At 41.8% G+C, this 23,771-nt stretch overlaps 1 protein-coding gene across 2 annotated transcripts in view; it reads left to right on the forward strand.

Moving 5' to 3' along the window:
• Nucleotides 1-23,481, forward strand: part of PDIA5 (protein disulfide isomerase family A member 5) — a 100,015-nt gene extending 76,534 nt beyond the window's left edge. Inside the window, exons 15-17 of one of the 2 annotated variants that reach the window (XM_064661410.1) lie at nucleotides 9,921-9,991; nucleotides 18,969-19,103; nucleotides 22,246-23,481. In XM_064661410.1, the coding sequence (XP_064517480.1) occupies nucleotides 9,921-9,991; nucleotides 18,969-19,103; nucleotides 22,246-22,326 (287 nt within the window). In that variant the 3' untranslated portion in view covers nucleotides 22,327-23,481. The remainder of the gene's footprint in view (nucleotides 1-9,920; nucleotides 9,992-18,968; nucleotides 19,104-22,245) is intronic. The other variant, XR_010432009.1, reaches the window with a different exon arrangement.
• The last annotated feature ends 290 nt before the right edge of the window (nucleotides 23,482-23,771 follow it).

Below are 23,771 nucleotides of genomic sequence, written 5' to 3' on the forward strand. Positions count from 1 at the left end.
CATCTCCTGGCCATCAGTAAGAAGTGAGAAATCAAATAGGGATTTCTTCAGCAGTAAGAAATCAGATAGGGATCTGACTAAGTCAGTCCTACCCATCCCTGTGTGTTTCATTAGTGCTGCATAAAATGTTGAGGGCTAAAGCAAACCTGCATTAATTTTACCCGCAGACATTGTTGAAAATATTAACCATTCTGTATCCTGGTATGCAGTACATGTCAAGGAATATACAACAACAAAAAACACTTGGCTGAGAGTCCTTGACAGAGTGGGTCTCAGTGTGTGCACAGAGGGTGCACATGGTGTTTTGGTTATTAATGCTGACAGCCGGGAGGGCCAGTGTGCTCCTCCAGCCCTGGGACCCAAGCTGTCATCAAAAGCTGTTCTGGAAGAAGCAGTAATGTTTCCTTTTCATCCCTCCTGTTTTTTGAAGTAAGCTCAGAGAAAGCTGGTTGCACCATATCTCAGCCTTTACATAGGCAGCTTTGGTGAGATAATGCTATGTTTTGGCTAAGCTGGACTGCTGTAGCAAAACATGGCAAATTTGACTGGCTGTGAGGCCTCAGCCTGTGGCTGCTGGGCCTGAGATGAGCAGTCTGGGTCCCTGCTGGATCACTCAGCAGACCTGGGTGGCGTAGTTGTGTGTGAAGTGTGCGCAGAGGAGGAGAACATACTGGACAGCTGAGTTAATGAGCCCAGACGTGCAGAGCAAAGCAGCAGCACAGTTGAATTCAGTGTCTCACGATGGCCTCGGATCGGCTCCCACCAAGAGGTTTTCCTGTCGCTTGCAAGCACATCTTGTTAAGTTTTCATTAGCAGGCTGTATCAAAGAGCCTGAACAAAATATGTGTGTTTGTAAATGAAGCTTAAGCTATCAAAAAATTATTAAAAACATGCTGAACAGAAAGAATCCGTTTCAAGGCAAAAACCCTTGCAGGAAGGATTTTCTGGTTGTTGGTTGAGGCAGAGGCGAGGTCTGGACCCTCTGATAATGAGACTTTAAATCCTGCGTGGGCTGGCACTGCAGAATTTTGATATGTTAGCTCTGCCTCTAACTGCTTTCTCTCCTGCATTAGTGGTGCTCTTGCTACAGGCACACGTTAGTGAGGTGCGTTCCTGTCAGTGTAATGTAGTGCTGATGCCACAGAGCCCCTTAACAGGCTGGGTTTGATAAAGGATAAATTTTATAGAGTGGTCTCTGCAATCAGGCTGGCAGAACTGCTCTTAGCCCTAGCATTTGTGTCGAGGATAATAATTAGTGCTGAGGGAACAATTTAAACTGCTCTCAGAAGTTGAGCCACTTCCCCACCCTGTGGGTAGTGGTGATGGAAGTGCTCAGAAGTGGCTGTCGTGGAGCTGTAGTGTTGAACTAAAATTTGTTGGGGTGATCCAGCTCCTCTTGTTTTGTAACTCTAAAATGTTACAGCTGCATGATTTGGTATGCAGAATATTACCTGTATATGAACAGTTCAGGACTGTGAGAAGGGAAGAGGAGGGAAGTGTGTGCTCTTGCTGTGTGAAATTCTCTCCTCACAGACACACAGCTATTGTTGGTGCAGTGTCACATAAAGTCTCTGTGGGTACATTGGGAGAAGTTTATCTATGAATATGCCACCCAACTTTATGCACTGTCATGAAACCCATTTCACATAAGAAACATGCTTTTCCTGGTGATGTGTAACATTGTCATAACAGGGGCTGCTTTTGAGACTCTGTTAGTGCAGATGAAATTCCACAGTGCTCTGCCAGCTGTTGCTATCTCTGCAGTGTATCTTCTGTTACCAGTTGTGTCCACTGGCATGTTAGATGGAAAAATTATTTCATTTGCTTTCTAACTGTATTTGCAGTTAACCAAGGCTGATGCTGCTGCTACCAGCTTCGTTTGAGCTGCATAGGCCAGTGACATAGTAGAAAATGCAGCTCTGCTGGACCTGATGCTCAACTTTGTTCTGGGTGTAACTGTTGCTCTTTAACCCTTTCTTTCTACAAGCGACTTGCTATATAGCTTTCCATCTTAAAGGACTGCTTGTTGCCAAATGCTGAGTGCTCTAATATCATTTGTAATTCACTGCAGTCAGTCATATCCTTGCTTTTCATAGTGTATAAAACAGTCCTGGAGTTCTGTGCCGAGTTTATTTCCTCACTTTGCAATTTGGCCTGTTCTGATGACTTTGTTGCTGCTGTTGCAATTGCTCATGTCTAAGGCTTTGGTTTGTAAAGATTTGGGTCTGTATCCCTCGTCTCATCTGTATACCTAGTGCTACAAAATAAGAGTTCAGATAGCTTAGAAAAAAACAAAACCCAACAGCAGGCTGTGAAATTGGTAGTAGTTTGTCTGTTGTTAAGAGTAGCAAGACAAGCTATGTTTGACCCCATGCTTAACTGAAAACCTCATAACCTTTTTCAAATCAAAGGACAAATCCCTCTCATTCAATTACTAGTATCTTGTGTCTTGGAAATATTATTAAACTGTGGTGTCAGATCATGTCACAAAGTGAACTTTGGGTCCAGATATTCAATTAAAAGGACCTCCAGTTCTCTACTGGTAGAACAAAAGAGAATTAACCTTTCAGTAACATCTCCAAATGCCTTTCTCAAATCTACCTGTGGATTCAATAACTTCTGTAGCCACACAAATTGCATTGGTTTAAGCAGTATACCCATTTTCAGCTCTTATCTATGCAATTACTGTCTGTGGCCTGTCTCTCCTTGATTGACCAACTAATATTCTTGTTTTAATTCTAGTTAATCGCTTGGAACTCTTGAAGTGGAAACAGGCTTTGCTTTACTCTGCGGTCTACGAGCTCCCGGGTTTGCTTTGATAGCTGTGCAATGTGCTGCTTTCACTTGCTTAGAATTGCACTCATTTAAAAACCAATAACGGAGGGCACTATCTACCCCTGTTATTTAGACGGTGATGATTTCAAGCAGAGATGGGGAATTGGAAAGTCATTCTCTGCTCTGCACTTTGCACGCTGAGGGCTCCATCCTGCCACGTGCTGGGCCCTCCGAGGCCCTGGTGGTTTTGTAGCTGAACAAATGGAATCAGCACCTTGCAGCCCTGCTCCCTGTCAAGCAGGATTGTGAACCCTGAGAGTCACTTAACCTCTTCCTGACTCCATTTAACCTTGAGTGTAATGACAGAGGGGGATAATCACGTCTGTCTCTCTTAGGGGCAATTTGAAGTGTAATTAATTGATATTAGTTAAAGCATTTGAGATCACCCGTTGAGAGGTACTAAAGGAAGCTGGGGGCTGAGGGGGGAGCAGAGCCCTTTCTCATGCTGAGGGTAGAGCACAGACAGCACAAATGCCACTGTCTCACAAATCACTGGGCTTTCTGATCCCTTCTAAGGAGTTGGCCAGGACTTTGTTATGAAAATACCGACAGCTTAAGTTAGAGTATTTGATATGAAAACACTCTACATTAAAATGTGTGCATGTTTAAACAGTCTCTTTGAAAAAAAAACCTCATGTAAAATATATGCACACCACTTTGTTACTTTATTTATCAAGGTTTTATTATGTACAAGATGCTAAAAGTGCACATGGAAACAACACGGGTAGGGTCATACATTGTTATGTGTTAATGATGGGCAGAAAGTTCAAGGTTAGTGCTTTCTGAAGTCCAGATGCCTGATCTGCACTGCTGTGGAGCCATTCTGGTTGGGATGCTCAGGTCAGGGTTGGCAGGGGCCACCATCCTCACCTGACTGTGGGGCAGTGCTGGTATTCTGCTCGGAGACAGTGACACGAGGACAGCCAAAACATGTCACTTCTGTAGCAGTTTCAGCTCAACCATGCAAGTCAAGGACAGCTGCCTTCTGATCAGGTAGAGAACTACTGTGTGAAAGCATCTCTTTCAGAAAACCATTTCCTTTCAAACTAAAAATCACTGGTGATGGGGAATGTGAATTTCCTGTCTGATTTTGACTGGCTTCAGCAGGCAGCCAGCTCTGGAGACTACTTAGCCTTTGGCACTCAGCTTGAATAGCTTGTTATAATGAAAATTAGAGACTGACTTTTCTCGATTTTTATAATTTCTTAATCTTTGGATTTAAGCTGTTGACACAATGAGCTTCCTGACACCCTTTGCCATGAAACAGGTCTTTCAGTCCTGTTGTTTTTCTTATGGGTCTTCTCAGCCCCCTGCAGTTTGAACTCATTCTTGATTTGTGCACCCAGAACTGCAAACAGCACTTTGGAGGTGCCAGGCAGAGAGGCCATCTCCACACCTACTTAGTATTTTGACTTATATATTCAGTGAAGCTCCTTTTGACAACTCCATCATTTTCTTTCAAAGCTATATTGCTAGCATTGTTTGGATTTCTTTTGGTTCTAATACATTTAAAGCCCCTTATATACTTAAAACATCATTATTACCTCTGCTGACTGTAGATACTGCTTTGATGTCCATTTGCTTCCTTTATCTGTTTTGTACAAATTGTTAGCTTTTGATTTATATTCATTAAAAACAGCTTCACCTTTCTTCTATGTGCTATGCTAATACAGCTTCCACTCTTCTAAGGAAACTGAATTAACCTTGTACTGTTCAGCTGTAGAGAGGTTATATTATATCACTAGGCTTTGTAGTTTCAAATTAAAGAAAGCATGAAGTAACTTAAAGGATGGTTTTTCATATTTAAGCAAGTAGAAACCTGTGGTTTTTTGGAAAGAGAACTTGATTCCTTTAGGCAATTCTGAAAGTTTGATGCAATTTTGTTTTAAATGTAATAAGGTGACTATTGTACAACAGGGTGCATCTGTTTCATGCACTACTTTGGAGACATCTTAAATTTGCCATCTGGTCCTAATACTTGTGTACATTGAAGGTTTAAGAATTTTTAGGGGTTTTTTTGACTCACTATCATCTCTAAACAATTGGTTAAAAAAAAGAAAACCCTGTTCAATGAAAAATTCTCCATTTGAATGTAATAAAGATATGTAGGTTATTCATTAGATTGTCCCATTGCTTTGAAATCTTCTGTGTCCCTTCTGCACCCCATGGGATCCTGCAATTATGGGAAATGTTTACAATTCAGAGAACAGGATATTGTGTCTGTGGATTTATTGAATTGCTACCATATCATATCAGTTTTTGTGTCATTCTTGTCTTACCTGACAAATGGGTTCATATTATTTTTTCCTCAGTCTCTTTTTTGTTTAAAAAAAAAATAGTTCACAAGGTGATGTGAGCACTTAGCAAGTTTTTCTGCTTCCCCTTGTGATATCTTTGTTTTACATCATGTCACAACTGTGTTGTGGCATCATTTTGGAAATCACATCCATCTCAACCCTGCAGTTCTTTATTTCTTCAGAAATGCCTCTTTCTTCCTCAAAGCAGTGTTTCATCTATGAGGATGAAGCCAATTTATGTGCTGGGCACTCCAGCACCTTTCTGTGCCCAAACCAGTACTGGCTCATTGGGTCTTTCCTCAAAGACAGCCAGAGAAGATGCTGTACCGTGCAGTTGTTCCTGCTATCAGTAAATTCAGCCCATGAAAAATTAGCTGGGCTATATATTTTTCCATCACTTCATCTCCCAAAAGACCCACTAACTTTCCTTTAAATGCCTCTCTAATTAGAGGAGATTTAATCTGACACCTCCCCCCCCAGTGATAATGGGTCTCAATGAAGGCCGCTTGTTTGCTTGCTTGATTTCCCTCATCTGCTTTTTACCCACAGAAACCATATTTTCCATATACTGGATCAGTCAAAAGCTACTTTGTTTTCAAGGTGAGGAATGTGACAGTGCCTGCCATGACTGTACCACAATGTGCCTTCCCAGCTCATACCAATTTTACAGCATGAATGGTGTAGAAAAACCATGTAGAAAATACAGGGTTCATGTAAAATGCAAGGGTGGGCCAGAGGGCCAGATTTTGAGCACAGAGGTGAGAATGTCTGGACAAAGCTGTACTGAAACTGTATCATTTACTGACTTGGAACAGGGAATGGCCTTAACACATGCTACTGCATGGGCCTTCGATGTCAAGCTCTCTTGTTTTCCTACCAGGTGATGCAACTGTGCTTCTGCATTAGGAAATGGTGTTATCTTGAGATGTGCGGGAGTGATTAGAGGTTTTGAGTGCCAGTATGGGGATCCTGTGGAAATGCTGGGTGTTCCAGAAGTGTGTTTCCTTCAGATTTCTCAAGTCAGGCTCAGAAAATGACTGTTCAGTTCACATCTACTCTTAACCCTGTTGAGATCAAATTTGAGACTATTGTAAAAATGAAGAAAGAAAGAAAATTGGTAAAGCAAAGCCGTACATCTACATTAGAAGTCTCTGCTCCCAGAAGTGCTGCTTTCAATGCTGCTCAGTTGAAACTCCACTTCTTGTCCCTGTAGGAAGTCTGTGTGCTTACCACAGCACACAAATTATTTAACTAAAATGAATTTTCCCACTTGTTTAGTCCATAGTGACTTCCTGTTCTATAAATACTGCTAAGAAGGGTCAGGACCTTTTGGTTCTTGACACATTACCCACACCTTCAGATGCCACCAGTTTAATCTCTTTTCATTGCAGCCCATCTGAAAAATCCTTTCTAAGGAGGCTGCACACTTCCTATCTTCATGTACCGTGCTCAGTACATTTCCTTTCTTTGCACTTTCAAATCTAGAAGATAGTGTTAACACTTAAAATAAACGTGTGATAGTGGGTGCGAAGAGGGAATGGGGAGAACAAGTTTTCCGTCTGTCAAAATGAAGACATCAACCTCTGCTTTTATTTTTTTTGGCATGCGTGCTTTAAATAGAATGACTGGGTTGGGTGACTTCCAAGTGTTTGCTGCATTTGGCAATCCTTCTAAGTTGTAACAGATGAAGTTCTGCTGTTCCATATGATGTGCTCCTTCCCCTTTTTTCAGTGACTCCTTGAAACGCCTTGGGAATTCAGTGTAGCATTCACATCTGTTCCGTGGATGGATGTCCAAGGCTAACAAAATGCCTACTGGACTTGGAGGCAGCTCTGCCAAAAACCATATGGTTGTGTTTTAGTTTTGCAAGCAGAGTGCAGTAAAGAAAGGAGTTTGGGCCAAGAGAGGAGTGAGGGGAGGAGGAATGGAGCTTCAAATTGGTAAATGAAGGTAACTTTTTGTGATTAGGTATTGGAGTGGGAAGATGAGAAGATCACAGAGAAGAGGAAATAAAAGGTGTTATCATAGGTTCCTTTGTCAGTTGCTTTGAATTACACGACTCTCCTCCGTGTAGTGATGTTGGCTGCAGCCTCAAAGCATGTTCGGTTTTGTGTACCTTTTCCAAAATGCTATAACAGTCAGACAATGGGATGCTTCCTTTTGGCCTTGCAGGATGTGTCTCTTTGCTGAGAACCACACTCAGAGCCCTTTTCCATTCACCTGTTGAACACTGTGCAGCAGCACATGCAGTGTTTGACTCCCTGGGGTGGAGAGGACACGGAGCAGCTCCTGATGCTCCTCTGAGCAGTCACCAGCTAAGGGCTACTTGGGCTGTTTCCTTACCAGCCATCCTAGCCCATGTGAAATGGCAGCTTGCATTTTTAATAGCCATTGGACTTTTTTGTTTGAAAGAATATGCTTGTTACTTGTTGAATCGTGTTCTAATTTTCTTGAGTGTGGCTCAGGAGAGCTCCTACATACTACAACTTTACTAGGGGCTTAGAGGGGGACTATACTGAATGCCCTTTCCTCTGCACATCCAGCACCCCTGAGGTGGAAAACACATAGACTGATGTGTCATAAAGGTGTTAGAGAGGAATATGAAGACATGAAGTATCATGCTTACCCTGAAATATCTTTCACTGAGGATTTAAAATATGCTCTTCAGTGAAATCTTAATTTCAAGCTCAAGATCATAAGCAGAAAAGGGGAACCTGAAGGGTTTAAAGTTTGCAGAAAAGCTACAGTATGTAAGCATGTAGACTAGAGCAAGTGTTCTTGCTTTAAAGGTGCCTGATTTTTATCCATTTTTTGTCTGCAGAATTCTTTTTAGATGTCACCAGTTCTGATATATTTGTGTAGAGCAGTGTTAACAAGTCAACCAAGGCAGTCACCGCATAGTGCAGGAAATTATTCAAAATGTGTTAAGAGGCAGGCTTGATCTGCAGGCTCTTCAGTATCAGGCAGATAGGACAGACAAGGGGTAGGAAAGGAAATAGGTCACCAAAGTGGGCTGATGGACATGGGAACAGCCTGGAAACCCAGCCTCCTCCTCTTTCTTCTCTTTCTCCTCCTCTTTTTCTTTCTTGACCATTTTCTTCCAGGCAAATGCTGAACAACAAAGTTAATAGTTTGCAGGCTGTAGGGGACCTGCACCATCTCCCACTGAAACACAGCTGCCAGCAGGATAACTGCTATTGTGCTCCATAAAGAGTTTGAAGCCACTAAGATGGATTTGCAGGAGTGCCTTAGCTTCCCAGGAAACATCCCCTTGACTTTTTGGTATTCTTGGTTACTGCACAGACTCTCAGTGTATTTATACACGTGTGTCATTGCAGTGCTTTCAAAATCCTATTCCAAAATAAAAAACACTCTAAAATTCAAAGTAGTGCATGTAAGCAATGAAATTGCATTTTGGTGAAGCTGTAAGGGGAGTGCAGTGTTTATGCACAGATGCTGTTTTTCTTGTCAGCTGAAAGAGTGCATGTAGTTTATGAGGGTGGCTGCAAGCCTCCTAAGAGGGCATTTGTTCAGTACTGACTTAGAAGTAACACAGACACTTTTTCATCATGTCAAATACGAGTAAACAACAGTAGCATAAGCTGTAATTGGAGCTTGTGAGCAACTCATCTGTGATCTGTTCTGTTCCTATCCAGAAATAATAGCAGGATGAACTCCTTTGCCTTTGCTAGCACTATACAGGCTTGACTGAAGTGTGTCCATTCCTTTTTTTCTCTGTATCTAAGCAAAAACAACTGTCCTGAGTGTTTGCTTGGGATCAACCTCTGTGATGGGTTTGAAAAAAGTAATTTGTTACACATATGCAGGTACTTTCTTTTTCAAAGTCTTGCTTAGTATTGATGTTTTGAGAGTAGTTTAGATTATTCATAGACAATAAACATTGCTTCTGAATTAAGAGCACTCAGATCTGAACCTTGAATCAAGAGAGCAGTTCTTGTTCCTCATCTGTAGCTTCTTCTGAAATGTTTGAGTAAATTTAGTATATATTTAAGCAAGGGATTAGCTGGCCTTTTATGCAATGCTGCAGTGGTACAAAGAAGTATCAGCCCATCTCCAGTACAAAGCTGTGGGGCTTTTGTGTGCTGTGTCTGTATCACTATTCTGTGGTTGCCCATTTATGGTGAACAGGAGGAAGGTCTCCAGGAAGGCCAGCAGCAGTCATCCTGACCTGGGACTGGACTTCTGCTCTCCATCAATGAAAGATGTGTAGCCTGTTGGACTTGCTTCTCTTCCCCTCCTTCGTGTTCCTGGTAGCTTGGCTCTAACACAGGCAATTCCCAAACACTCCTAAATGCTCCCAGCAACTTCCTTTCTAACTTCCAACCTCCTTCTGTTCACAGCTGTGCTGTCTTTATTCCCATGTCCAAGTGTAGCTGGTATCTGTGGCAACAGCACTAATAACCCACATGGCAGTACAAGGGGGTACAGAGCAGGGAAATGGTCTGTCTGTGGCTGCTGATCTCAAAGTGCTCTTAAGGGACTGGCCATAGAGAAAAGCCCTGTGGTCCCTATATGGGATTTTGTGTAACTCTTAAGTGTACACTTGAACTGCTTGAAGTCAGAGGGATTTTAAACACATGCTTAATTTCATGTAGCTGACACACAGTCTACACATGCCCTGTCCCACTCCTACCAGAACTGGAGAGCTCCTGTCTAGAATGATTTTTAGTACAAAATTTCCACTGATTCACCTTGTGTCTTGAGTTTGTCCCAGTATCTTATTTATAACTAAAGTTTATGATGTCTTTTTCTTCCTGTGTCAAACAGGGTGTCCCCACTGTAAAAATGCCATTCCACATTTCACAACTGCTGCTGAAGTCTTTAAAGAAGATCGCAAGGTAACTTGCTGTTAATTATTTCTGAGATGTTTAAGAATTATTTCCACCATTTGTACTTTATAGGCTTTGCTTATTGGTAAGGTGATAGGCTTGTAGATAAAATTGCTGTTACACTAATAGAAACGTATCTGCATCTTAGGGGTTGTATCTTTTTTGGTCAAGTTGAGTTACACTTTTAACCTATTCTGTTTTCTTTTATTTGTTGTCTTTTATGTTTAATTTTTTGTGTAAGAGTTCTTTTCTATGAAGTGAGGAACAATTCTTTCTCCCTGAGGGATTAAAAAAACATAATTTACATAATCTCCATTCCCCTTCAACTTTTATTAGCCATTGGGGCACATGTGGAGAAAACACAAGTTGTGTGATAGTCCTGAAGACCTCAGTCCATAGCACAAATGTAATTTATTTCTGTAAGTTGGCTGACTTGAGCCCAGGATGTCAGGCCCTTCTAGGACCCTCATGCTTTGGCCTTGAAAATAGATCTGATGACTGAAGCACACTGGGTAATTTCATTGCCTCAGCTGAACCATTTTAACTGAGCCAGTGTAGATCTAGGATTTTAAAAAAAAACAACACTGAGCCCCTGGATTTAACCAGATAAGTAGCTAGGAACCTTCTTGCTATCTTTCAGTGAACTGTAGTTCATTCTGACCTCCGAATTTATTGTAACTTCACAGTTGCTTTGTGTGTAGGCATGGCATGGAAAAGATTTGGCAGTTTAATAGGGAACTTGTTCTCTCAGGCTTGCTGAGGAGGGAAAACAGAGGGAGGTGCTGAGCTCTTCTTCCTGGATCCAGTGATAGGACACATGGGAATGATTTGAAGCTGTGCCAGGGGAGGTTCTCACTGGACATTAGGAAGCATTTCTTTACCAAGAGGGTGATTAAACCCTGGAACAAGTGACCTAGAGAGGTGGTCAATGCCCCCCAAGCCTGTTAGTGTTTAAGGGGCATTTGGGCATAAGCCCTTAACAAAAAATTTTAACCTTTTTTCAGCCCTGAATTGGCCAGGCAGCTAAACTAGAGGATCCTTGTGGGTCCCATCCAGCTGAAATAGTCTATTCAATTCCATATTCTATTCTAAATGAAGAGGTAATTTTGTAACAGTTATACTCCATAGCAGAAGGATTTCTGTAAATTTTTTTTCCTCTCATCTGTCCTGTAACTCACAGAAAAGGCATCAGATTGACAAGAAACAAATCATCTTGTATCACTGACTGCATAAAATTAGGAGTCCATCACTTCTGCCCTCTGGCACACAGAAAATTCAGAGGCATGCAGCTTTTAGTTCTCTTACTGCTGTAAATTAGTTTGCTCAGATGCCTTTTGGTTACTTTTTTGTTTCCAAGATCTCTGAGAAAGTATCCTTGTTTTCCCACTCTTCTGGTAGTTCCCAATGAAGCCTCTCTTTCTTAAACTCATTAAAATTTCAGTCAGAGGAGATGAAACAAATGTACCAAACAATGGGAAACTTGCTTATTAGAGCCCCAGGATGTATTAACAAGCAATCTGAATGATGGCACAGTTAGCTGGACATGGTGGTGGTGTGAAATGCAGGCCTGGGAAGCTTTTCCTTCAGACTGCAGGTTATGAAAGGGCTCCAAGAGCAGAGCAGTGATTGACAGTTACAACTCTTGACTTCAGTTTAAGGCTGAAGTGGGGAGATATAAAATGTAATGAGTTGGAACATGAGAGCCAGGGGGGAATATTAAGGCTGGTACAGTTTTAAAGAGGTGTGTGCAGTTAGGGAAAATGACGTTATTCCACCCCAATGACTTATGAAAGTGCCAGGGATTGATTATCTCAGGAGCCCTATTTAATTGTGTACAGCTATAACCTGCCAAGGTGCTTCTTTCTGCCAGTTTGCGCCATTGTGGAAAAGAAAACAAACCTGTTTAAGACTTTAGAAGGACACATTGCTGTTCCCACAAGCAGCATAGGGCATATTCCCATGTTTCAAACTGGACTGAGCCTTCAAGGTAATTTGTAGTTCTGTAGGGTTTCAAACTTCTGTAAAATCACTGCTTAAAAGGAAGGAAGTATTTCTGCTTTCTAAAACGGGACAAGATTACTAATTTTCATTTTTAGTAGTAGTGTCTTTTTGCTACTTCATTTCTGTAGTAGTGTCTTGTCTTTTCCCCCAGAGAAAGGTTTTTCACTTTAAGAGAGTATGGTAGCACTTAAACTGTATCTTCTTTTCAATAAGGGTGGTCTTTTAATTAAACATTTAATTTTGCAGAAGCCAAAGTACAATCAAAAACATTCCAGCCTTGAATTGATTATAAGTCGTATCTTAAAAGGTATCCTTTGGGAGACTTGGATTCTTTACATTGGGAGTTCGAAGATGAGCAGAGCTTGGAGCTGTTAAATACGTGTCTTTGGCTCTGCAGATTGACTGTAGGGGGGTGGTTTTGGCGCAGAAGCCCCCCTCCCCTGGGGCTGTGTGTAATGCTCTGTACTTTTTCATCATCTGCGCTGCCGGAGTCAGAGTTTCAAAAAGCACTGCTCGGAACATTGGCCCCAAATGTCAGCTCTCCTTGGCTGAATCACTGCTGGTGGTTTTAGCAGGAATCCCGGGCCTGCTCACAGGCCTGGGGCACAACACAGCTCAGGGTGTGACCCACAAACCACAGCCTCGGGGGTGTGACCAACAAACCAAAGCCTCCTTGTCTTTCCATCTGCCTGGAGAAATTCAGTGCCAGTAATACCAAATCAGTGGAGAGGCCAGTCCAATGGCAGTTAGCCTATTGTTTCAGTTATTTAAAAGGAAAAAGGAAGGGAAAAAAAATCCAGCTGGAGCATTCCTGCCTTGGGGCACTGTGGTCTTTGCATACAGCTGCCCTGGGAGAGCCTTTGGCCTGAGCTCCACAGAGTGAGTTCTGGCAGTGACCAGTGCACGTCAGAAAATGCAAATGTGAGGATTGTCACTTTGCTGAACAAATTGAAGAGCAGGAAGGCATGATCAGTAACTGCTCCACAGTCTCTTGAACACTAAATCTTTAAAAATCTACTTTCTGCCTTTTGGCTGATCCTAAAGTTCAGCTTGAAGGAACTGATTTGTGATGTTCCAGCTTGGATTTGCTGAAGGAAAGCTCTTGACTGCTCAAGGCCTCTCAGTAACAAATCTCTGGCACTCCCCCATGGGGGCTGCTTTTTGACCAGTCTTCTCCATTTTCACAGAAGACTGTTCCTGTACAAATGCACCACAGCTGGATTCTAGTGAATTTGTACAGGAGCAGCTGTGGCAGAGATTGCTGGAAAGGGTGCAGCAAATGGGGTGAGCTGGGGTGTTAGTGGGGGGCTGCCAGACAACAGTGAAACTGGTGGGTCTCCAGTGTGTATTGTGAACCATAGTTTAAAATTATTATACCAACCAAATGACTGCACAGAGTTATCCAAGTGAGTTAATATTTTAGTTTGGCCAAGAATTTGATCCCTATTTGCTTAAAAAAGCATGTGTTGAATTTCTTTTTAATTGCACTCATTAAATATGGTGATGTGAGCACTGTACATCATAGTGCCTACTAATGGATCTTCGCTTTGCAAATAGCCCTGCTTTGAGAACAGCTGATGAACTGCAGCTCTGGTAATGCTGCCGTGGCACATCTGGGCAACTAGTAATGAATCTCCCATTTGCAAGGCCTTTCACTTTGAGAACTGACTTGAGCAGTTGAATTGCAACAAGCCTTAGCAGACCAGCCCCTAACTGCTGTTAGGATCCAGAACAGGTGATATAAATAGAAAACTATGGAGCAATCATAGGGAAAAAAAGTGCATCTGTCTTATTTATGGATGCTTTTAAGACATTTGACAACAACAGGCGCTTTTTTTCTAGTAATCAGGTAATTGTCATCTGGAATTGACTATACTTTAAAAATGTTGGTTTGAAGCATTTATTTCCATGCTGCAATTTTATTTTTACCTTTTTTTTAAGCTTATCAAATATCATTCCTCTCTCCAATCAATATTCAGTTAGTTATTCACTTCCATTTTTATAACAAAAGTCAATATTAGCTCTAGCAGATATTTATTTCCTTGAATCAATAAACCAGTGTGTGGCAGTACATATTTTAAGAGGAGAGCAACTAGGACTGCAGGGGGTATTTTTACTTTATTATCACGTGGTGACTGGGAGACAAGCTGTTAAAAAGAAAGAGTTTAAAGAACAGAAAGGAGGAGTTACCTGGAAGGTCAAGGGATCCCACTTTCAATTTTCTACACATTTATTTGAACTATTGGATGTAATTTTGTTTCTTACCTATAAGATCTCTCCAGAGAAAAAAAGTTGTTTCATAATTCTGCTGGAAGGGAACTGTGATTCCTGATGTATGATTGCATTAGACTGCCAGTACTTATTTTTCTCTCTAACACTTAGTAACAAAATAAGGCATCATCCTTCTATTACAGTTGAGGCACATGGAGATCAGTGCTCACGTTTTCAGCATAGCTCCACTCCTATTTAAGCACCGAAATGAAAAGTTCTGATTTTTGCAACAGCTCAGCATCTGTGATCAGACCACTTCATCTGAAAAATATGCCATGCTCTTATTTCCTGTAAGAGCTCTTCAGAGCTGGTCACGCAGTGCTCACGCTCTAATGGCATGTAGGGTTAAGTTTGCAACTCTGTAGTTAAGCTCTCATTTTTTTGATAAAACCATGAAACATTGTTGTGGGACTTCCCTTTTCAGGTAGACATATTTTCCTGTCTCAGATATTTCTAGAGTCATATTCAACTATACTGCCTATGGAGAAATGCATACTTACCTGGTGGGGTTATTGTTGTTGCTGTTGTTATCATTATTACGCATTATTATACATACTCACCCGATAATACTAATTACTGTAGGCTGCATACCAGTTGTGAGGAACTACCAGTAACACTAAGAAAGTTGAATCTACTCCAGGAAACTTATTCTGGGGTCAACAGTCTCTGATTGATTATCTTTTCATTTGATAACTATTCTGTTCCTGCTACAGCTACTGAACAGCACAGGCTCTGGAGAGAGAACTTGTATATAATGATGTATTGTCAATATTTAAGGCAATGAAGCTTTAGGTTATAGAGAATCCATAATCCCTTGGAGTTTTGTGCATGTTGCAGATACAGCACTTACGTTTTTTTCTTCCTGAAATGTTTTTTCAGTGGATTTTTCTCTCCGGTTAGAGGAAAGCTCAAGAAATTAAATTTTAGCCCTAACAATCAAAATCTGCATAAAATCAATCTTGTCTTCTGAAAGCTGTTACACTGGCTTTTTCCATAATGGACACACACACACACAAGTGTTGGACCAGTGTTAGCAGAGTTTCTTCCTCTCACAGATTTTTAGAGGGTTTTTTCCCCTCTTGATGAGAGGGAATTCATGAGAGGTGATGCCAAGTGTCTTGGCTCCTGGGTATGTATCAGGGATGTCTTATGTTTAATCTGTTTGCAATTTCTGGTTGAATAAAGTTTGTGGTTTTATAGGTCAAAGCATGTGGGTCTTGCTAACCTGTGCTTTCCAGTGAACCTCTCTGTAAATTGTTGTTGGTAGTTGAAATTAAGATAATTCTGAGAGTAATAATCTCCAGAAGTCTTTAACCACATTTTGATAAAGATTCTTCGGGTTGTTATTTTTTCCCAACTTAGTTTTCCTCTATAGTGATGCAGAAAAACTAATTGTTGCTAAGAGGATTGAGAACGACAGGCAACTCTCCCTACAGTGGATCAAGCAAAGCCTTTCTTTTTGTGGGCTGCATCTTTTCATGTGCAGCCTTTCAGTGTAACCATGTAGTAATTCACTCTGTTGAAAACTGCAGCAGGAGACACCTCTACCAGCAGTGGAGTTTAATACTCACTGTCCATGAAAACACAAACAGAAAGAAGCAAAGGATATCGGTGCTGTTTGCTGAAATTCTGGTGTGTCTGAGAGTTCAGCTGTCTGGAGCTGATAGAACTGAGATAAGAGTTGGTCCTCAGTCCAGAAGCGTGTTTTGCTACAAGTGTTTTCCAGCATTACTTTTTTCTTCTTACAGTGCACTATATTTAATCTTCCGCTGTGAGACAGGCAAGACAATTAGGACTGTGATGCTATGATAATGAGTGCATAGAGATGGTAGCAACCTCTATATTTAGGCTGCCTTAACATTTCCACTCTAAAGTAATCACTCAAGCTCTCCTAAGTACTCTTACTCAGCCACTGTTGGCAGCAGGCATTGAAATGCAGTCTCAGATACAGTCTTGGGAATTAGACGTCTCTGTGAAATTTTGCTCACGTCCGTATGAGTTAGAAGGCTTTTGGAAATTGCCATTTCTCTCCTCTCACTGGCTGTAAAAATAACCAACCAGGCGTGTTCTGAGGAGCTGGGCTCCAAATGGTGTTTGCAGGAGCAGCAGTGGGTCCGTGGGGCTGTGTGGGAGCTTGCATTGGGAGTATTGCAGAGAAAACAGCTCATGAACATGTCCTCCAAACACTACTCCAGATGTACATGTCCCATTAGACCTGCTAGATTAGACATAGCATTAGACTAATGTTGCTGTTGTGGACAGACTTAGAATGGGATCTCTCTGTGTTACTTCAGTGCACAAATAACACACAGATGGACCAGCTTAGGTTTCCGTGTGCTGTAGAGGAGATCTGTATTTCAAGCAGGCTACTAAGCATTTCTGCCAGAAGCCACCTCCTTAAAGTCCCTCAGTCATCTGTTTTGAGGCAACAGGTAAAGGATGTGTTGAACAAGGTTAATAGTGACTTACAGCATTGCATTCCTGCACTCTACCCTCTCCTCACTGGGAGCTGTTCTCACAGAAGCCTTTTGTAAATGAAATTGGACTCTTTGCTCCAACCAATGCCATTTTAGATGTTTACAGAGAGGTAAACACCCGTTTACAGATAAAGGGGGCTTCTCTTTCTTCCAGTGTACTAAAAACTAATTTTCTTAATCTCCAAGACACTAAGAACAGATAGGTCATCAGTCACAACAGTTTCATGCCTCACAGCAGCTACTAAGATCTGGATGAGTCCATGTATGCCTTCCCCTTCTTCTGGCTGTAATCGCTCCCTGTGTGATATTTACAGCAGTAAGAAAAATGATTTTATTTATTCTTCCAGTTTTTAGGGAACCAGGACTTCTAGTATTCTTTCTACATTAGTGCTGTGTCATGAAAATAAATATTTGTCTCCGTTGTAAGCATCCTTTACACAGAAGTAGTCAACAGAGCTCTAAATTTTGGCTGGCCGCTAAGGTCAGGAAGGCATAAATACTTAGATGAAGCTCTTTTACAGTTTATTATGCATAACCTTTCATTTTAACTGGCCCTGAATAAGTAGGAGTTTTTGTATTTACAAAAAAAAAAAAAAAGTGGGATCATACATGTTTTTAACAGCTCTCAAGAGTCCTGGTTCTGTAATAGCCTTATTAATGTTTAAAATGAGAAAACAGAAACCAAATATTTAAGGTAAGAGCACTGATCACTTTATCTAGTGCTTTCCATCTGAAGATAGACCCAAGCAAGATCTTACTGAGTATTGTCTTGTCAGGCTTTCAAAGCCAAAACAAAACAAGCAAATTAACTGAAGTTGGCCTTGCCAATCTCTTTAATTACTGCTAGGATAATGAGATCAGGTTTTCTCATTTTGACAGTGTCACCATGAAACAGGAGGGCATTGTGGAATATTAAGTGATCTTTTAATTAGGGAAGAACAGTTTAACCACAACCCTGAAGTCATGCAAGCAAAAGGTATTTTGATCAGATTGTTTGAAGGAGGCTCCTGGAACGGAAATTTCAAGTTAAGATGTGTCTGCTATGAAATTAGCACTTGATAAATTGTAACCCACAATTGCAAAAAGTCGTTCCTCTAATTTGGTGGGGTTTTTTTACGTAGCTTGTACTTAAACCTGCTTGCTCTTCAGCAGAGCCTGTCCCAGGCTGTGAAGGCAAGTCTGCGTGAGCAGTGAATGTTCAGAGCCAGAACTGCTGCTCGCAGGAACAGTCAAGGTGAAATCACAGCACAGGGCCCAGTTGCTTTGAGTAGAAGCCTATGAATTACATTTTATTTCAGCATTGGAAATGTTAAGGGCAGGCAGCCCCTCCCCAATACTTCACAGAGTCAGGTTTCCAATGTCCAGTGCTCTAAACTAGAGTTGCCCTGAGCTGACGCTCTAGGGCTCTGAGGCTGTGCTTCCTCGCCCTGCCCTGTGTGGAAGCAGGCAGGGATGGAGGGTGTTGCTCTGCTGCCAACAGGCTGAGCTCTTTCCTGCTCAGGGTTTGTCTGTGTGACAGTAGCATCTAGAGGTTTCAGAAGGAATTAAAGCCCACTTTGCTAATGGCTGCACAGAACTACAGTCCCTTCCTTAACGGATAGATGGAAAAAAGACAGGAAAGGAAACAGGCTGAGATTGCAAGCAAGCAGCCTTCCTCCCCATGTGCACTGCTTGGTAGGCAACACACTGGCTCTGACACATCCCCATTTGACCTTGGAAGAAGTGCATGGAGTTTACAAAAGCTATTCGGGGTAGAAATCATTAATCTATTAATAGCCTGCATAAGTGACCCGCCATGTTTGGTAACTTTTCCAAGCATTAGCCATGCCACAGGAAGGAGTTTGGGTTTGGTGGGTCATTACTGTTACCAAAGTCACCCTATCACCGTTCATCACTTAAAACCAAAGTGGAGGAAGAATATTGCAGTGTGACAGAGCTGTGACCACTGTGCTTGTATTTGGTTTCAGTAACACAGCCTCTAGATTTCCTGTTTGGAGTCTACTGCAGAGCTCAGTGGGGAGGCTGGGAACCTGGTTTTCTGCTCTGTAGGTTGAACGTGCCGTGCAGCTGCATAGGCCAGGTGATGACCACCCTGTGATCCCCCTCCACAGCTGAGCCCTTACTGAAACCGTTGTGTGCTTGGCAGAAGACTTGGGTCTCACTCTGTTAAGGCAGCATCACCATGAAGTAGTTTTGCTTTGTCTTCTCCTGCCTCAAGCTGATCTCTTGTGTTTCAGATCGCCTACGCTGCAGTGGACTGTGCCAAAGGACAGAATCACGACCTGTGTAAGCAGGAGGGGGTTGATGGCTACCCCACCTTCAACTATTACAACTACGGGAAGTTTGTGGAAAAATATACTGGAGAAAGAGGGGTAAGTGAAAGCAAGAGTCATCACCTGGTGCAGGGAGGAAAGTCTCCTTTGCCTGCACTGCCTTACTCCTTACTATGGAGTAAATTTGCACCATGCTGGAAGAATGTTTAGCTGCTTCTGTTACTGTCTCACATGGATGAATCATTGTGTACCACACCTCTGTACATCTCTGCATTAGGAACATACTTGGTCTATTTTTAGGAACATGAGAAGAGGAAAAAAGGATTAGATTTGGTAATGCTTTTAGTATATTTCATTCTTTAAGCTGAAATCTGCAAGTGAATTTGGACCAAGTGAAAGTGGAGGGTTTATTGCATGGGCTGCTGCTGAGTGCAGAAATGCCAGAAATTACAGGACCTACTCTTGTCCATTCTGGATCGTGCAAACACTGCAAACGTGTTACAGGTCCACCAGGTTGCCAAATGGTGACAGACCATTGGTTTTATAGCCAGGACAAAGCTGTCCTTTGGAGTACAGGGGAAACTAAATATCTCATTTGCCCTGAATCAGATTCACTCTTCGCACTCAGGATGGGAAGACAAATTGTGCCTTCTACCCCTGGGCTGAAGTTTCATTCTTTTGTCCTGCTGTGGCCAGCTAATTACATGCAAGAAACGGGGGCAGAAATGGCATAATGTCTTCTGTGGTTGTAAAGTGCCTGAAAATAGGGGAGCAATTCAGTCATTTGTGGGCCGCCTTTGTCATAACCTCCTAGAGGGAGGTTACTTCTCAAGCAGCAGTTGATTGCCTGAAAAAGCTGGGTTATGCAAGAAAAACATGGGGTCTTCGAGCCATCTAGTGATTTTGATAAAAGATTCTTCACTGGAAGTTATTGCTGCTGTTACAGCTCACCAAATTATATAGAAGCTTGAAGATAAAAGCCAAATTCTGAGATTCTCTCTTAGTCAGGATCTTAGGGAAGTCTTGATGGAGCTTTGCCTCCTAGTTTTCTTCAGCATACTTGGACCCCAGTAATTACCTTTTCATGGTGCTGATCCAGGCGTTGTTATGGATACTGCGCTTAGTTCCAATTCTGGATCTTTTCTCAAAAGTAAAGATGGGTGCAGTAGCCAACAATTAAGTAAAATTTCAGCCTCAATTTTTGCATCTCTAACCCATACTTAGAGAAATTATATATGAAAGGAAGGCTCTGTGGTGGCTGATAAAGAATTTATATACAATACAGGAGTGCTCTGAGGCCACAGCAGTTGGGAGATGTTTATCCATATGCTGGAAAGTGGGCTAACTAATCCCCTACGTGCAGCCAACCCTTTCTTGGGTAGAATTAAATTACCCAACAGGAACATCACAGTCTCTCTGCTGCTGGCAGCTGTGTTTCCCCTCCACCTCTCTGGGGACCTAGGGTCTTCTGCTTGTGCAGCACTGAATTAGGGTTTGTTTCGCTTATCATGGCAATGCTGGAGGCAGTGCTTAGCACAATGCCTTCCATGGCTTCCAGGTCTGTTCACAAATCTCTTTCAGTGACAAGGGATTTTGCTTTTAAAGGACTTCTCATCAGCATGACAGCAACTTTTGAACCACCTTGTCCAACCATCTTGAGCTTTAAAAAATGAGAGAGCAGTTGAGCCAGGAGACCTGCTTTCTGCTCCTGATTCTGGCTCTAAATCAGGTGTCCATGCACATTTGGTTCAGTGGTCCAGCTGGTGCATAATTATTTCTTGTGGGCAGTAAAGAAGAGGGGTGATGTCAGCTGCTTTAGAGGCAAGAAGGGGTTGATGTCAGCTGCTTTGGGGGCAACATGACATGCCACAGCAGGAGCCATGGCCCATAGAAGAGGAGCTCTCAGCTATTTCCCACCCCACACTGGAGCACTGGTTGTGGGGAAGAGCATGACCCCCAGTCGTAGCCTGTCAAGGGAACTGCAGTTCTGGAGTAGAGATTTTAGGGCATTTCACCCCAAGCAACCAAAGCAAGGAAGAGTCAGGACACCCTCTGACCCAAGTGTATTTTAAATGACTTCCAGATGCACAGCTTTGAAAACAAGGCTCCTTTCATGGGGGCCCTTGATTGCCAGGCATCTCCAGGTGACATATGGCCAAAACTTGTCACTTCATTTATTTCGGTGGAAGAACAGTAAATAGTTTTAGAAGAGTGTTTTGTTGTTCAGCCTTCTAAAAGCATCCCAGCCTTGTGGCTTGGTTTTGTTTTCTTTTGTTTTCTTTGTTTTGTTTTGTTGTTCCCCAGCATTGTTTTAAGTCAAACTTTGACTTCTGTTTGACTTTCTCTGCCTCTCTGTATTTTCCCTCTTTATCATCAGTTTTGACTGGTGTGTTTCAGGATTACTTAGAAGTAAAAATGGTCACATTGGGTAGGAACAGTGCTACGAGCCCAGACAGCTGTAGTGCTGGGGTACCAGTAGACAGTGTTCACATCCACCCATCCATCCATTCACATCCATCCACATCAGTGTTCACATCCACCCATCTGAGCCTTTTGAAATGCCTGTGAGCTGTGTTCAGAGCTTTCCTTGGAAAAGGAAACTGCTGGCATCCAACAGCCTTTGATAACCAGAAATCCTAAGTTGTTGGAATACAGAGGTTGGCATGTAGGCATCCAGGTTTGAAATTTTTTACCATAATTTTAATAACTTGAAAATAATGTGATTTCCATCATTGGAATGTTTGGAAAAGGAGGAAAATCATCATCAAAGCTGTTATGGGATGAGGAACAGTGGCAAATATGTGTGCATAGCCAACAAATGACCCAATGACTGCTTTCAAAATTACACAAGTAGCATACAAATGCGGCTCAAGAATGTCTTTGAATGTCTTCAACAAAAAGGCATCAATGGCACTTCTAGTGACAGATTTTACTTTGTCCTGTGAGTTTTGGGGCCTTTTTCTCTGTGTCCCACTTCTTCAAAGTTTGACATGTGGAATGTGCGTGGATATTTTCCCCTTGCATTGCAGCAGAGCAGCACTGGGACCAGAGCATGGCACGATGAGGGAACGCAGAAGCAGTAACCATTCCTTAGTTTATATTCTGCCGTGGGGTACAGAAACTAAAACAACTGCTCCTTAGTTTATATTCTGCTGGGAAACTGAAACTCAGAGTGTTCTTAATGCATTGTTTTGGTTTGTGTGCAAAAATATGACACTTATTTTTCTTCCTTCAAAACCAGGAGTCTGGATTCACCACTTTCATGCGAACCCTGAGAGAAAGAGACCATGAAAGAGTAGGAAAGAAGAAGGATGAATTGTAGTTTCTGCCTCAGAAGAAGCTTTCCGCTGCACTGTGAATGGTTCCAGGTCTTTTGTTGACGCACCTGAGACTTCACATATTCTCAAGACAGAGACTTTTTTTTATAAACAGCCATGGCCATTTTGTACAATTTTGAAATAAAGTGAAACCACTTGATTTTTAAAAGGAAAATAAATTAGAATGTTGCCATAACATTTTAAAGAAAACTTAGCATTTTCTCTCATGTTGGGAGACTATGCCCACTGACACTCCTATGCAATATTTTTGTAGTCTGTAGTGTGTCCGTAGGTGATGTTGTTTGTTAGGGTGAATTTTTTTGTTAAGGTATTGCAGTACATGTAAAAAACAAAGGGTTTGATTTTGTTTTGTTTAAATCAGTGAAGGAAAATGGGATTTGTAAGACAGAGATTTATCAAAATGCAGTTTTACGTTCTTCTGAAATAGTTACATGTTCTTGACTGAGATTTGGGGGGAACAATTTTAAGGTGCTCAGGGATAAATAAGATATCTGAGTTAACGAAGACATTAACATTGACCAGTCCAGATCTGTTAATGTCATTTAAACATCTCTGGTCTTTAAATCAGAACTGTTTACATACCTTTATAAAATGTATTGAGTGAATTAAGCCAAGCATCAAAAATAGCAGAGCATGGGTAAAATTAAACTAAACCCTCCTTTTTTGACATCAGTATTGTCAAATGCATCTGTAAGTTATGGCAGGAATTATTATCTTATAGGGGTACATGATTACCCTTATAGGGTACACAGTTTCTCTTCAAATTCTGATTGGGTCATATTAAATATGTGTTGGAAAGTGTAATGTTCAACTGTTTTGATAAATGCATAGTACTTCTGATAATGCAGTAATTGTGTGTGTTACATGTTTACATTCCAAAAGTTTATCTGCATTTGTAGGAGGGATTTTTTTCCTTTTTGCTCTTTAAAGAGTTGCACAAACAATCTCTCTGACAGTCATCACTGTAAAACCTGTATCAGCAGCAGTTGAAATGTGTTACACTCTTGATGCTTAAACAACAAAAAAGTTTATCTGGAGGTACTTATGTCTTCACAGGAAGGGAGAGAGAGGGGCAGGAAGTTGTGATTCACATTGAACTGAAAATAAATTTTAAAAAATACAAGTATTTTTATCATTAATCAGCCTTGTTCAGCTTCTTCCCCACTACAAATGATTTAGGAAGAACCAGGATGTGCAGGATGAGTTCTCAGCACCCACTGGCCTGGGGACAGCCCAGTGTGGGTGTGCTGGGCAGCACGGGAGGGATGTGAGGTCAGCCTCCCTCTGCCCTGGTACTCAACAGGGGGATAAACAGCTTTTTACAGCAGACAGCTGTGCCTTGGGTCTGAAACTTTCCTCTTGCTCCTCAGTCTGCCCGTCTCATTTTCTTCTGCTAGTTTGGCTCCTCAGTGCTGGGCTGCTCAGGAGG

Source organism: Pseudopipra pipra, chromosome 7, assembly GCF_036250125.1.
Source record: "Pseudopipra pipra isolate bDixPip1 chromosome 7, bDixPip1.hap1, whole genome shotgun sequence".
Lineage (NCBI taxonomy): Eukaryota > Metazoa > Chordata > Aves > Passeriformes > Pipridae > Pseudopipra > Pseudopipra pipra.